We start from the raw sequence: 17393 nt of genomic DNA on the forward strand, positions 1-17393 counted from the left end.
CCTCTGGATGAAAGGCCAAGCCTCTATGAAAGAGTGGTTTCTACCACTCGTGCCACAGAGGCTGGCTGCATTAGTATCATTTGATATACACTAACATCCCAGTAAAAGAAACACTCTCCACTTTCAAAAAAAAAAACTCACACTAAAAAAAATACTAGAAGAACACATCACTGATATACAAGGGACGTTTAAATGTAAACCAGAATTTGTTTAGATAGTTTTATTGATATTAGATAAAATTACAAATAAATTAATTTACTTTTCTACATATTTTCCTTCAACAGAAATATATTTTCTCCACCAGAAAGGTAGCTTCCTGATCCTCTCATAATAAAAAACAAAATGGCTGCTCCAACAACCAGTTGTACACATATTGATCAACTGCGGCAATGTCTTCGAATCATTCCCCACCTAAAACTTCTTTCAGCAAACTAAACATATGGAAATCACACAGTGACAAGTCTGGACTGTATGGTAGGTGTTCAAGAGTTGGGCAATGAAGTTTAGCAAGTTTTTAGGGTGTCTGAGGTGCCGAATGCAGCCATTGTTGTGGGGAAGGAGGACGTTGCGAATTGGTTGCTAGTGTTGTTTGTTACGATAAACAGCTCTGACGTCATCTAACAATTGGCATACTACTGTATGCCACATTTGTTGTCCCAGGTTCATGCAGAAAATCTCACCAGCACACCTTTGAATATCAAAACACAGTTGCCAGAACTTTTCCAGATGACAAGCGTTTCTTGGTCTTGATCGATGACCCTTATCCACGTTTCCTCAATTCCATCTTGTTTTCTTACTTTTTGGGATGTAATGGTGGACCCATATCTTCTCCCAGGTCATAATATGGTCCAAAAATGTCTCTCCTTCATCAAAGCACTTCAGAAGCCGCTGACAGGTCTTTACGGATATTTCTCTGTGCCTCAGTGAGAAAACGTGGTACTCACCTCGCCAACACTTGTTGGCGCTGTAACTAAGACCATCTGACAACATTGTATGCACTCTCCCAACATTTATGTCCCCTCTGATGCAATTTCAGCAGCAGTCCAAACGGCCTGAATATTGTCCTCATTGATGCTGCTGATCTGCAGAGATTTTTGTTGTCCACTGCTTTACAGCCAGTTTGAAATTTTTTGGCCCAAACACTTGAGTTTTTGACTGGGTAGCATCTCCAAAATATGCCTGGAGTCGAGTTAAAATTTTAGAGGATTTGACATCGTTGGCGAGAAAACGGATTAAAATTTGTAGTGCAGTGGATGATGGTACCTCCTGCTCTGATAGTCTGCTATTGTGGGAACATGACCTACAAGCACTGCTGGCCGATTGCTCCCTCCACACATTTCCAACTAACTACCCGCAGCTCCCCAACAAGTCACGCTCTTCCTCAGAAAGCGCAGCAAAATTCCTATCTAGTAAAGAAAGATTTCCTAGGATGGAACTATCAGCACCCATCAAAGAAGTGTTTAATATTGTTTTTGAATCTCATTTTGTTTTGTAGTAATTTTTAGAATATTTATTATTACAACCAATTCACAAGTCTTCCTTCTCCACAATGCACAGCCGCATACAGAAGCTCAGATGCCCAATATTATCATCATGTGGTATTCTTCCTGTTGGTAGACCCTTGGTACCATTGTTGTTGCCATCTGTTTTTGTCCCATGCTTTTCTTTTCATCTCATAATAACCTTCGCTACCTTTTATGTCATTTATTAACTTCAAACTCTTCTTTTTTCTCCTTCAATGGAGCCTTCAAGAACTGTATTTATTATTATTTTTCCCTTAATTTTAGGCCTGATCCAGTTTCCTTTCCTCCTGATGGTCACCAATATTGTTCTGTCTTCATTTATTCTTCTTAATACTTTTATGTTACTTAATCTGCTCATCCATTTTATCTTCTCCATCCTCCTTCAGACCCATATCTCAAAAGCCTTTACTCTATCTTTCTACATTGTCCATTTTTCACTATTGTAAAAATGTATATTACAAATATATCTCTTCAATCTCTTCCTCAGGTCAGATCCATGTTGCTGCATATTATGTTTTTCTTTCTAAAAAGGGCTTCCTTTGCCATCAAATTCTTCTTTACTTTTCTAATCTTCAGTTAGTACTGTCCTGAGATATCTGTATCTTTTTACTTATTCAATTTTTCCTTCTGCATTACAACAACCATATCTTCCTCTCATTTACCTTCATAACTTTTATTTTCCTCATATTTATTTTTATTCCATATTCCGTCATCCCTACTTTCAATTCTTTTATCACTCCTTGTAATATCTGAGTGTCTTTCGCACAATAAACTCTTGAACACCTACCATAATTCCAGATTTTTCACCATGTGATTTCCACATGATTGATTTGCTGAAAGAAACTTTAGGTGGGAAAAATTCAAAGACCTTGCTGCAGTCAACATTGGGGCCCCGTCATCTTGTTTTTTTATGAGGGGATCAGGAAGCTACCCATCCAGAAAATATATTTCTGTTGAAAGAAATTATGTAGAAAAATAAGGTAATTTATTTGTAATTTTATCCAATATTAATAAAGCTGTTTAAACAAATTCTGGTTTATATTTGAATGACTCTCAAACATGCTCACAAAGTTACGCGTGAGTAACATTTTATTGCATAATGGTAACTTAAAACTATGTGAACTATTAACATAAAAAAATATTTGTAAAGCTGTCTTGTGAATGAAATCACAATTCTGTTAACTTTAATACAATTTTACTTTCTACAGATACATAAAAAAGAATCACAACCCACAACAAAATGAACAGATCCAATTCAAGTCCAGCATAATTTTATGTTTCTCCCATACTCTACATATATTTCTCCATGATTCCTCTGATATAAACTGCCAACAGAAACATGAGTTGATGCCAGTGTGAAAATAGCAGAACTAGTTACCAAAATGGCTGCAAGATTGACTGAAAATGTCTTGAAATGAGTACTAAAAACTTAATTGTTTATAAAATTTAATTTGGCTGCTCACAGTTCATAAATTCTTTAATTATTTTCACTGCTGATTTTGGGAAAAATGTAGCAAATATTACTACTGACCTTTGTGAAAACATCACTTTTACACTGAATATACCATCAAAGGAACATCAAATTTATTTTCTCTCACAAAGTTTAATAATGCTTTTTATCTAGTAAGCCAGTAAAAATCAATATCATAGCTTTTTTCTTTCTAACAATTCTAATGAACATCTTTAAAATTTAGGGCCTTTTTATTTTTCTCAAGAGCAGTATTGATTATCTTTTGGATACTCTAGTAGTCATATGTACTTATCTCCACGCTGCTGACGAAGATGTAGAGTCAATGGAGAACATCAGTTTCTCTCATTCTTACAAATAAAATGATTTCTTTGCCTCAGCAAAATCCCAAAGGATGTTTTTCTGGATAGGATTTCTTTTAATATGACTATAGGGTTTCTGTTTCCTTGTAACTTCTACCAACTTCTGCATTTCACATTTGCTAGTAAAAAAAAATCTCATTGAAGTACTAATTTTTTTTTTAATTTTATCTTAAAAAAATAAGATTGCAGACATGATACTTTCAATGTCATCATTGATAATCCAGTGAGCTACAGTATTGTTACCTGATCGAGTAGCAATCTGCATTTCGGATGTGCTAGTTGCATATCTTGGTGCTCATTTATTGTTAAAACTGGATAATGATCATTCTTTGAAGTCACATTACTATCCTCCAGACTTTATCAATAATAAAACTGAACTGCTAAAAGATATCTCAGATGCTGAAATCACACCTTTTTGTTAGGGAAAAAGGTTTCTGTATTTTCACTCAGTAAAAAGTATTTATCATTTCATCATACAAAGGAAGTATAGATTATTAATTCAAAATGTTAAAGCCATTAGGGGACTGGGAGTTGGGTTGGACCATTACTTTGTAAAAGTGGTATTTCATATACAAAAGACTGAAGAAAAACTTTCAGGGAATAGAAAGGTTTGACACTTCAGAACTATGTGAAGTAGAAACACAAAATAGATTAGTGTTTTTAATTGCCCAGACCTAAATGAAGGAGAGAATGATATTGAAAACAAATGGAACTTCAAAGTATCGGTTCTTACAGGGGCAGAACAGGTAATCCCAAAGTCAAATAAAAAGAGAAGAATGTAGTTTAATGATATTTGTGGACAAGCAGTTAGGAAAGGAGAAGCAAAAGGTTGGTTTGGCTACAATGATGAAGACTGTCTTCAAAGCTATAAAGAGGAAAGGAGAAAAGCATCAAGAAAAATAAGAGAACAAAAACGTATTTACCTTAGGACTGTTAAGGTCAAGAAAATATGCAAGACAGCACCATTCTAAGCAATTGTTTTCCAAACTGAATTGGTTTAGAAAAAATATATGATCATGAACCATTTCTGAAGGATGGAAACAGAAAAAAAGAAGATAATATAATAAAGATTTACATTAGATAGTATAACAGAAATTATTAAGTTAGAGAAGTTCAGCTGTCTTAATATTTTGCATAGGCTGGAAACAAAATTAAATAGTTAACATTTATTGAAAGACAGCAAAACTGCTTCTCCAGCTAAGAGTCACCTCACCGAAAAACAAAAACTGGATAGTCCTTACTGTAGAATGTTGTCTAAAACAGACAATTGCTGTATATGTTGCTTCCCTGGCTAAGAGCACCTGTAAAAGTAAATGCAGTTTATTCTTAGTGGATAAGAAATTGATCCAAGTTACAGTTAACAACATAAGAATGAAGAATGTAAGAAGAAAGCATCAGCATTAAAGAACTGCACATATGTTCCTCATCTAATTAAAAGAAGAATGTTTATAAAATGGCTATCTCCATATTTAAAAAAGTAAAACTTTGAGAATATGAAGTAAACTTCATATTTTTTTCTGGGAAGCTAATCCCACAACCCATGAGGAACCTAGATACATGAAAAGATTTACAGAAATAAGTCATTAAACCCAGATGATCTTCAAAAATCAATAAGGCTATTCCTACAAAAGAAGATGTATGGAATGAAAATAAGGACAAGAATTTCTACCATATTCAATTAAAGTAACAGAAAAAATCTTATTGGTAAGAATAAATTTAAAGGTAAGAAAAACCTGAGGGTTTCAGAAAGTTAGAGGAACAAAACAGACAGTAGGATGTATGAGAATTCTGGTAAGAATGCTAGAAGTAAACTAGATGTGTGTTTCTACATTAATTATGAAAAGTTAATTGGCAACATCAAATGGGTCAGCTTGTTGAGAATCCTGAAAGAAATTAGAGGAAAGGAAGAATAGAAGATAAAAAACATAGTCAAACAAAGGTCAGAAATTAGTGATGCAGATTTAAGATGAAAAGATAAAAGAAAATAATAAAGTAGCACAAACCAAGTTTGCTGCTTGATAAAGTCTTTACAGTTTTCTATGTAACTAACTGAAGGTTTTGAGATGAAAGATATAGAAATGATGACTTTAGGAGAATAAAGATGACCAGTTATGATTATCAGACAGTAACAGATATTGATGAACAGTTGCATGGAGCAAGATATAAAGAAGAAAAAGATAGAAAATATTCAATCGAGAAGTTCTACAGATTATATGCATAAAACAAAAAGGCAAGAACAAGTGTCATGGAAGTCAGTGATTATGGTGATGTCTGAAGAAGAAACCATTCAAGAAGTCTTCAGTATCAGGAAGCTGTTTACAACAAAACAATTTAGTTTCCTCTACACAATTAAAAAGTTTGCAAAATCAATTTTTGGTTTTCCACTGATATAAAACAAGACTGAGAAATTAGAAATACCTGAAAATTTTCAAAATGTGATGAATCAAGGAGATGACAATAGAGAATCATGAATCAGGGATTCTGAGAAGGTTAATAATAAAAGAAAATTATTTTGAAAGAAATCAAGTAACTACTAAAAGCAATACCTTGCTAAACATACACTTTTCTACCGCTCTCTATTGCTTTCTCCTTCTCCTTTGCTGCCATCTTCAAGTTTCTGTACAAAGTAAAGTACATGTTCTCAAAAAATGCTGCTCTGTATTGCCCTCTTGGTTTTTTCCCCGACTACTTTCCCTTCAAATATATTTATTAAGAATTGATTACGTTGCAAGTTAACACATGACCAATATCTTTCCCTTCTTTGTCCAATCAGGTTTAAAAGAGATCTGTTCTTGTTCATCTCATTTACAAATTTTTTTTATCAATCCACCTCGTTCTTGTTAGTTTTCTCCAGATTCGCAGTTCCATCGCCTCAAGCCTCTTCCATTCTACCCTTCCATTACTACACTTTACACAAATGTTAAATAAAATTTTTCCTGACTCAAGCTTATCTTTATTAGTGAATTCTTTTTATTTTGAGATGCATTTTTAGCTAGTGACATTGTTCTATTAAGCTCTGTCCCATATTTATTTTCATTAAACCCTGTGGGTTTCTTCAATGAGATCTAATATTTCTTTGGTCATATGGGCTTTGTGGCTCTAGTTTTCTTTTCCTTAGGATTTCTTGAGCTGCTGTTTAATACTTTCTCTTATATCTTCCCATGATTCTTTTTTATCAGATTATTGTTATATTATATTAAAATGCTGCTCTAACAATTTCACGTTTTCCAAAATTATGCAAGCTATTTAGGTGTATGAATTTTTGGAAATAATTATTCCTCTTAACTAGCAAAAAGGTAAAGAAAGATTCAAATTATCCATTCCAATCTAAAATTAAATAATTAATATCTTTATAGAATAAAGGCTCTATTTTGTAATAAAGAACTAGTACTGGTTTTGTAGTATATCATTTTCTGCTAAATTAAATAACCTTCTACTTGTGTGTTTGGTTCTATAGATAAATGAAAATGTTTTTGCAGTCCTGAGAATGCAAAAACTCTGAGGTAACCATTATTTCATGTCAGACTTATTTGTTCACTGAGGAATGAAGTGGTTTTCTTATAAATCTTCAGAAAACCACACTGCTGTCTATTGGTATGCAATAGTGTTAAGTACATCAATTTTTGTTTTACAAATGTATATTCTCCCTTTTACATCTTTGTCATGTTCACCACAAACTGAACATACAAATATCATCAGTCAGAGAATGTAATATTTTATTTATGACTAAGATAAAAGATTTGTTCTAAACCATCTAAGGTATACTTACATTCTCTATTCCTGACATCAATGCAGTTATCTAAATAAAATGTTTTTTATTTGAAATTTATTAGCATAAATTGTGATTAAGTCATAGTTTTTGGCATACTAGTAGAGCAATAGTAATAACATTAAAAAACTGGGAGAGAATAAATCGGCTACCGCAAATTCTTATCTTAAAAAATAATAAAAACAGAATCAATCGTGTAAGAGCATAGCTCACTACAAAGTTTCCTGGAAACTTAACAGGTGTTTGGGAAGGTAGACATCTTACGAGATATTTTAACTTTCAGTATAGGGGTTATAACTTATAACTCTCTAAGTACGTTTTCGAATGATTCATTTGGAGTAAGAAGAAATGGCGAAAATAATGATACGAAGAATAATGCAGTTCAACAATTACTATTAAAAAAATAAATAAAAAAATGTTTTTCAATATTTAGGAAATATTTAATGAATAAATCAATATAAAAAAAATACAATGTGATTTTATTTTTCAATGTAAAACGTAGCTCTGTAAGTTAAGAACCTTTTTCTCTCTATTGGTAATTAATTCAGTGATCCTTTTAACATATTGCACAATTGATCAAATTAACATGCATTTTTATTCAAATAAACATAAAAAAAAATTTGATAAAATTTTTTTATTCTCATGTTCATAAGTTACAGCCAGGATTATAAGAAGAGGGTAATATATTTTTATTATTTCATATAAAATAGTAGTTTGGAGTACAAAGTAAAACGATATTACGTTGGTCGTGGTTATGACGTTTTGTACTTTATTCGTGTAAAGTAAAGAACAAAACAAACATGGCGTTCGTCTTCCCCGCGTGGGTTTGTTGCGTTCACCTTTTGTTTTTGTTTAACTAAATCATTGTTGAATAATTTATTTCATTTACTTTTTTAATAGTATTTTATATTTTGTTTAATTATATTTGTGTGAGAATCCTGACTCGATTGATCAAGTTTAACGGATAGCCGCCATTATTTTTGAACTGTACTTTCCGATTACTTCCGAGAGGAAAACGAAATTCACGAAAATAAACGAAGCTATCTCCTTGAGTCAAACGTTAAGGTGGTGCAGAAATTCTGTTCTCGAAATTATCTCAAATCATCTTCATATAAACGTAGTTTTATGTGTCAAAATGATTTTTATAAAGCGTAGTAATATGTAAAGTGTAATCTGAAGTGTTATTTTTTTTTAGATTTTTGAACTAGGTAGGAATAAACGATTCAAACGAAAGGTCCTTCTATGAGGACTCAAAACTTAATCTCGTACACGTTGCCATGAACGTGCAAAAAGGGAAACATCAAGTCGGGCCAGCACCAGCAGCATATCATCATCCACCGCAGCGATACGCACATGGTCTGTATCCTTTAAATATTGTGCTAAACTAACGAATCTAACCGGCTTTGTTTGGGTAAGTGTTGCTAACAGTACTGCTAGTCTAGGGAGAGGCCAGGCTAATGATTGCCTAACGTCATGTATTTATATCCATAAGGGTTGAATACGTTTCTGTAGATTAATATTTCATTTGTAATTTGTGTAATTTTTTTGTAATTTAAATAAAATTTTGTTTGTCGATTTTCATATCTAACCTAACGATTTCGATGACGTCAAGTAAGTAATGTGTCGTCTTTTAAGAAGTTTGTTTTCAGAAATATTATTTGAATAGAACAAGTTAATTGTTAATATTTTGTTTTTGTCGAAAGTAATACTATAGGAGGTTGAAAGATTTTTTGTAACTGTATGGTATCTTATTTAGGGTGTGTTAATGATAATTTCTGTTCACAAACAATTAGTAAAAATCACAATTTTGCGAGTAGTTATTTGTTACTTTTCTGATTTACCATGTTACTGCTTGTATTCTCAAGAGCTAATTGCATATGATAAGTATAGAATTTGAATGACTTTTAAATTTAAAGTGCTCTAGGTAACACTTTGTAATGATGGCTGTCCTAAGATGCAAGGACACATTGGCTGGTTATGATCATAATTAAAAATAATTTAGTGTAAAGTTAATGTGTATGCTATTTTGTATTCTAATGACAATATTTTTAAGTACTTATATTTTAATACTAATGCATTCTTTTGGCTTTGGGCTGATTAAATTTTGTTGTCTGTAAAATATTCCATGAAGGATTTTAAAGTACTTGGAACCATAAACTATTTATTTTTCTGTAATTATTACTTGTTTGATGTTTACAATGTTTTGTTAGTAAACTATTAAGGTGTAATTTCTATTTTGTTCCGAAATAGATCTCATGGTAGTGTTAAAACATCATGAACAATTGCTTGTAATTTGTTTTAAGCCACTAAACTATACACACTCATTTTTGAGTTTGTTTTTATTCTTATGATTTTTGTTTAGTTTTATTTTATTTCTTGTGTAATCACGAACTTTAAAATATTCAGTAGAATTATAATAATTAATTTTATTACGGTAATTATCGTAATTTTAGGATACAGTTTCTTAAGTAATATTTCAGTTTTTGTTTTAGTTTTTAGTACTGATTATTCTTAATTAGTTAATTTTATTTTTGTAGGGAGGCTTAATGTAATTTTTTGAATGTACTGTTTTAACATAAGTTAGTAGATTACAATCATTCTGGTTTTTTTAATTACCAATTTTTAAAGTTTGAATTCAAATATGAGGTTTTATAATCTTCTGTTAGTAATTTATTAAGGGCAGTAAAGCTTGTTTAAGTTACACCTCCCATTAGTAACATCTAATGTTGCAATTGACTAAGTTATTGCCACTATAATCTGTAGTATAAAGGTTTACACTAGTACAATTTTATGTTACGTACATGTATGATTTGCAAATAATATAGGCTGTGTTATAAAAAAGTGTCCCGCGTTGTTACTAATAACAGAAAAATCACAACTAATGTGATTTGGATAAAAGTGTGAATAGAAATCTACACAAGTGTGATGTGATGTATTTGGTTTGTTGAGTAAACAATTTACACCAGATTATTGTTTTCAGGATTAATAATTCAAATATAAAAATTAATATACTTGTATTTTGTAATTTTTTTCCTTTGCTGAACTCTATTGTGTGGTAAGGATTAACTACTTGGCATCCATCAACTGGTTAAATTAAGAAGGCTAATGTTTGAGCAGTAAATATATTTGAACATTACACCTAGTTCAAAAACTCTTGTTAAATCCCAATTAATATATAGGCTATAATATATTTTTGATATTTATATTAAAATTCAATCAGATGGTTTCTATAATTTGTAAACGGGTCTTAACAATGTTCTGATTCTAAATTTATAGTCCAGAGTTGAACATAAAATTGTCTAAATTAGCATAAGTTAAGTAGCATAGCTGACATTGTCTCAACTTCTTGCTATTCACCAGTGGAAGCAGTACTATGCAATGCTATTCACCATTTGAAGTGTCCCAAAAAAAGCATAAGCTGATTGCTTGATCAATTCAAAAAAAATTGAGATTTACCTGCTTTGTTTCATACATGTTTCAGCACCTTAAAACTATTTGTTTTTAAATTTTTTATTTAAGAAGTTTCCTGTGGTGGCCATTTTTGTTAGGGTGCGCACACCTATTTTTGTGATAAGGGTTTACGGAAAAAATCATAACTAAAAAACTATTGGTCTTTGAAGGAAAAACAAAATGCAATTTATTCATATTTTCTCAAGGTAAAAGATAGGTCCAGTGGTTAATTTACCTATCTTTCTTCTTTCTATGAGAAAATTACCAATAAAGTTGAACACGAAAAACTGCAAAATTTCACTTATTGGTAATTTTTTTTCAAGAAGCGGGGATGGCATACACTTGCAGTTTTGAAAATAATTTTTTTTTTTTAATTTAAATTTTGGCTTCAAATAACTGATGGGGCTGGTAAAAATCTCAAATTTGCACAGTTTAGTGTTTCTGTAGATGTTTATGGGTAATAAAAAAGTTTCTTGTGTATTCTACTAATAAAAAAATTGTAACCCCTCAAAAATCATGAAAAACCTGTTAAAAGTGATACCATTTTGACTAGCTAAGCAAATGCTCCAAGGGGTTTCTTGTCTTCTTCGCACTTTACATTTTTTATATTTAGCTCTACGTTATTGAAGTTGACATTTTCAATATTTATAAAATAGTTTTTTTAAATGATAAGTCGTAATTAATAATTACGACGTATTAATGATAAGTCGTAATTTAATAACTTAAATAATACCAGTAACTGAATAGAATTTTGATTCAAAAATGCTTGTAAAATTTGTCCAAACTGAGATTTCAGTGAGTAGGCCATATCTTTTTTCAAGAATTCATTTTTATTTTTATAAACACTTAAGGAAAAAATAAATTGTGGCAACATTTTTGTTATTCTTCAATCAAATAGCCTGTTTTTGAAGCAATGAAAGTTTACTATTTAGTGTTGCTAACCAACAGCTGTGTGATACCTCTTCTGATAATTCTCTTGAAATTGTGTGAGAACTGTAGTTAGTGATGTCAACTTTCTTACGAGTTTGCAGATCGGTACCCACACTTTGTGTGTTGAGATTTTTGAAATGATGTACGTGGTCCAGCTAGGTGGAAAAAATAAACCTGCACATCGTCATTTTCAAGGCTAATATCTACCACTTCTCCTATCCACCACTGATCGTCATACACACAAGCAATAGTCATTTTTCCTTAAGTGAAAGTGGTATAATATTTGACACTGGATGGTCTTTCATAGCCCTTGGAGTCTGAAATAAAGTAACACCTTACAATGTCTTTTGACACAGGAACATACTTGTGATAGCTTCTAGTACCAACTCTTACACAGCAGTCAAAACTCTTTTAGAGTTTTTGAAATCTTAGCTATCTCATCTGATTTAATAAAAAAATACTAGACGTTTTTCAGCTTGTAATTACAAAATGAATACATTTTATCAATGTTTAGAATCTGACTATTTAATGGCCTTTGCAGGCTTGCCGTTACCACCTCTCGTTTTCTTGTTCCTCCCACACCATCACAGGCATTTTTCCCATGGGATGATCCAAAGAATTGGTATTTGGCTTCAAGACCGAAGTCTTTTTTGTGACTGCACAAATTAGCAAAATTATTTTTATTTTTATACTGACTTGAAGCACCATCAGTAAAATAGGTAAGTTTTTTTTTAATGTTCTGATTTAGTTCCTTATAGGTCCAAAAGTTTTTGAAAGCAATAAAATATTGCTATATCATGCTTCAAGTGATCACTTAAACTACAGACACTTTTGTGTTGTAATAAATCATTTTCCTTGAAATAGAACACAAAAGGGTGAAGTGTGGCTTTGCTGTTAACCCAATGGAAGCTTTGTATCTCATCTTGAACAAGAAATGAAAAGTTTTTTGCAGAGTCTGCCAACACCAAACATTCTTCTTCACCTAATTCTGATCTTTTCTACTTGAAAAACTGAGCTTGAGATTTTGACACGAAATTGTGAATTTTCAGATATTCCAATTTTTCCACTAAGATTTGAAAAACTCATCTTTGGTGTGAAGAACAGTAATCATCTCTACCCTATCATCAGTAATCAACACTGCCTGCTTACCTGGACATTTGGTGCACATATTCATCAATCATGAGTTCAGTGTTCTGTTGGTGGGGGGCAGACATAAACTGAATGAGTCCCGGTTGCACTAGCCAAGATACACACTTTTAGATGAAGTTTGCAGAACTTCAGCCAAGATACACACTTTTGAATGAAGTTTGCAGAACTTCAGCCAAGATACACACTTTTGGATGAAGTTTGCAGAACTTTGATCTTCCAATTTTTTTCTCAGGGTTGTCACTTTTAAAGGAGACATACAATTCATTTAAGTTTATCAGAACAAGGTGGTTATGTACTTTGACACCACCAACATGCGTGCTAACACAATCCATTTTACCAGGACACAGTTTGCTATTATTGTCATCTTCATAAAATAACAACTTTTTTAATTGTCATTACTAATTCCTGTTTTACGTAACTGGTAGAATGCCTTGCTTATTAACTAATTCTCTAGTAAGTCTAATCAAATGCTCAGACACATTGAACTCTGATATTATTTTAAATCTGGTCCAAGATTGGGGAAGTAAACTGATAAAGCAAGAACACATTTTTCTTTTAGTTTTAAAATAAGATCATCATATTCATGTGAAGAATTGAGCCGGATTTTCATTTTCAGAAACTGAATCAAAACACAATTCAAGATTTTTTAAAAATATTTCAGATACCTAATTTATTTTAAATTTTAATGCTGATGATGGCCTTTGATCCATGCTTAATTTTTTAAATTTTGATGGAGGTGATGCCAAAAATGCTACAAGCAGCATCCAGTTCAATATTGTGATGTGGGGAGCAATTTATTGCTCTTGGTCTTTGCATTCATATAGTTCTTTGTTCTGCTGAGAAAAATACTTTCAGTTAACATAAAAAGACTTTCCAGGAAAAAAATTTAAATTTGGAAAAATGTATTCTTTAAGAGCTTGCTATAGTGTTATTTGTCATAAGTTTTTGTTAACTGTTTTTTATGAGTTCTCAAAGGGTCACAGCAGAACTGTCCATACAGGTGACTGAATTTTGACAAAAACCTTTTTTCATGATATTTACAAACACTAGTGACATCTCAATTAACACATAAAAAAATTATTTGTTGAGTTCTTTTGGCACTGTACCATACATTGTTTTATGTCACTCTTCTTTCACATAAATTCCTCTGAAAGATTGTTCATCCATTGTTTTACGTGAAATTACTTGAACATAATGTAAAAATTTAACTGATTATAAAATTTGCAAATATAGTAAGTAAAACTTATTTATTTTATAAATACTCCCAAACATAGGATGCAATTTGAGACACTGTAAAGATGTGAACAGGTCACTGACTAATGTCAGCCTGTAACTACAAAGCTAAATGATAAAAGCATAAGTAACCATGTTGCAACATGAATTTTCCTGAGCACCGGAAATGACTTCAAGCCCCTATTATAACATGAACACTGCAGTTGAATGGTTCAGATAAGTCTATTTCAACTATAATAAGTATAAAAATATCAGTGCCAAGAAGGCAAGAAACCCCCTTGGAGCACTTATTTAGTGAATCAAAATGGTATTGCTTTTAACAGGTTTTTTTTAATGATTTTTGAAAGGTTCTAACATTTTTATTAGTATAATGCACAAGAAACGTTTTTATTTGCCATAAACATCTACAAAAACACTAAGTTGCGCAAATTTGAGATTTTTATCACCAACCCCATCAGTTTTTTGAAGCCAAAATTTAAATCTAAAAAAAAGAGTTTTCAAAAATTCATAAAAATTTAGGGGTAAGTGTATCGCCATTAATATTATTTATGGTAAAGCTACTAACATATACCTATATATAAAAAATAATTCAAACTTGTATGCCATTCCTTTCTCTTTTTCCTGTTTAGCCTCCGGTAACTACCGTTTAGATAATTCTTCAGAGAATGATATGTATGAGTGTAGTCTTGTACATTCTCAGTTCGACCATTCCTGAGATGTGTGGTTAATTGAAACCCAACCACCAAAGAACACCGGTGTCCACGTAGTCAAAGTATTCAAATCCTCTTGAAAAAAATTACTTAAAGTGAAATTTTTCAGTTTTTCATGTTCAACTTTATTAGTAATTTTCTCATAGAAAGAAGAGAGAGAAGTAAATAAACCACTGGACCAGTATTTTACCTTGAGAAAATATGAATTTTTGTTGAATGAATGAATTGATTTTTGTTTCATCCTTCCAGGAGCAATAGTTTTTTAGTTATGATATTTTCCATAAACCTTTACTATCACAAAAGTAGATGTGTTCACCATAACAAAAATGGCCACCACAGGTAAACTTTAAGATCCTGAGACATGTAGGAAACAAATGGGTAAGTTTTAATTCTTTGTGAATTGGTCAAGCAACCACCCTTGGGTCACTTCAAATAGATTGACCCTAATTTCAAAGTTTCCCCTCTTACTCTAGCTTTTGCCTTATTGTTGATAAAAGTCAGTTTTTTCTACAGGATCAGCCTTCTTGAACACTAACTAAAGAGTTCTAATTTTCACAACCTATCCATTAAATCAAAAGTTTGTAAAAGGTGTTGAACTTGCAGCATTTTTCTTTACCAGATGCCCAATAGAAAAAAAATTTGGTCAGTTGTGCAGCTTGTTCGATCAAAAACTCCACTGATAATGAAGTACCAGTCATCGAAGAGCTTCTAACTCTTATGAGGGGAAAGTAAAATCTTGTTCGCAATAATGAAAGGATGTTGCCTCTGTAATTTTCACAGGTCCTGTATACACATGTTTTTTTAACATGACAAATCAGTCTTGGATTCCAGTCTTCAGACATACATTTCTGCCCAATTTATGTAGTAGCTTAAACAGGTTTTCCTCCATATTTCCACATTCCTGAAAGGATAGCATTTTCATTAGTTCTTTTGCTTATTTTACAGAAGTTCTTTGATGTCTTTCAAAGTAGGCTTTTTGTAAGTGTCTGATGATGTCTGGTACTTTGGTCTCTATTTAGAACTTCTTGATAGCTGTTCTCTCTTTCTAAACAAACACATACATACATATAGTGTGTATGATGAAAATAAAAGCTTGCTTGCATGAGGCAGACAGTTGCTATGCAGGGCATTATATTCTTTTCTTGTAACATTAGGCCCATCCAAAAACAGAATATTCTACAATACAATGCAAAGCACCAAGCTGTTTTTATAAATAGTTGAAATTCTTTCCACAATTAAAATCTATTATCATTTTGTTTAATTTCGGACAATAATTTCTTTAAAAATATTTAGCCTACTTATAAATATTTCTTACTGCGTACAGTACAAAAATGAATAGTTTATAATTATATTAATAAAATATTATTACACACATTCCCAGCATCAAGTGAGACATAAAATGAATGACCACATTATACAAATAAAGATTATAAAAAATTTCATTTGAGTTACGCATACATGCACTTGTAACGGGTATAGTATTGTTGATGTTTGTTATAATAAACACTTTCATTAAATAAAATAGGCCTATATACTATAAATTATAATAATTTATTAATAATAGCTTACTCATTTTATATATATTCATGAAATAGCTAAGTAATTTTTTCACATTGTTGACTAATATTCAATACTAATGTTTACTATTGATTTTCATTAAACTGATTTAGTTCAGTTCTTGATATCTACTGGTACAAATGGTATTATTTGTTTTATTCTGTAATGTGTGGCGTGTTAATATTTTGTATGCATTAATGAATTGATGTTTTTTGTTAGTGAATCTGCTTTTTTGCAATGGCAGAATTTAAATCCAAGTTACGAATAAACAGCTCCGTAGACAAGCTTGTGAAATAGTTAATAGTGTTTATGATTTATGGAGACAGAAGCTATAAAGTTAGGAAAATTAGATGACAGAAATTTAACATGCATTAAAAAATGTGAAGAAACATTTAACATCTATTCAAAAAAATGTGATCCCATATACAAGATCACAAGTTCAAAAACTCAAAAAAGAAAACAGGATCTTTTTAAATTTAAATTGCAGTCGTGCTTATTCAGCCTTCCAAAAAAGGTGTAAACAATGTTCAAAACTAGTTAATTAATTTATCGTCCCATTTGACGACAGAGTTGAGGTTTGATGAGAGTGACGCAGGAGTAAAAGTGCCGATTAGTAAAGGTGATTGGTTAATCATAACCCACACTGGAAGAGAAATAGGGTTCATTCCAAACTTGATGTTAACTTGGAAAATGTGTTCAAAAAACGGTGACCATCATATTAGCTTCAACAACAATTTCATGAAGTGAGCATCAAAAAACTTAATTTCTGGTTTTCAAATTCAAAAGATAGGATAAGTGGCATGATTAATTTGTTAGAAAAGAACAATATTCTGTTTAATAAAGCAATATTAAAACCAAATTTGTATGACATAAATTCAATAATAAAGTACCATTTTGATGAACTATTAAAAAACATGGGCTTCAAGTTCTGTGACTTTCACTTTACCATCCTGTGTTAAACCTGATCGAGATCAACCAGATCGTTGGCTCTCGATCGTATGGTTGGCTCTGAAATTATATGTTTGTAGTAATAACACAATATTTTTAATGACGGATATTACAAAATTAGCCGAGGAAAAAATGAATAAGGATGATTGGAAACCATATTGCTAACATGTAAAAAGAGCTGAAACTGAATATAAGGTGATAGATTCGCTAATCGATGAATTAACGGATAAATTTATCATACATCTAGACAGGGTTGGTGAAATTCGCTATTCTTATGAAGCAGAAAAGATGGTG

General features: G+C 31.5%; 1 protein-coding gene across 5 annotated transcripts in view; it reads left to right on the forward strand.

Moving 5' to 3' along the window:
- The first annotated feature begins 7934 nt into the window (after positions 1–7934).
- The window catches only part of LOC142319213 (eukaryotic translation initiation factor 4 gamma 3-like), a 230884-nt gene continuing 221425 nt past the window's right edge, over positions 7935–17393 (forward strand). For 2 of the 5 annotated variants that reach the window (XM_075356235.1, XM_075356237.1), the window contains exon 1: positions 7935–8478. In XM_075356235.1, the coding sequence (XP_075212350.1) occupies positions 8400–8478 (79 nt within the window). In that variant the 5' untranslated portion in view covers positions 7935–8399. Of the gene's footprint in view, positions 8483–17393 lie in introns of all 5 variants that reach the window. The other 3 variants (XM_075356234.1, XM_075356238.1, XM_075356233.1) reach the window with 2 other exon arrangements.

The sequence above is a fragment of the Lycorma delicatula genome, chromosome 2, assembly GCF_047948215.1.
Source record: "Lycorma delicatula isolate Av1 chromosome 2, ASM4794821v1, whole genome shotgun sequence".
Classification (NCBI taxonomy): domain Eukaryota; kingdom Metazoa; phylum Arthropoda; class Insecta; order Hemiptera; family Fulgoridae; genus Lycorma; species Lycorma delicatula.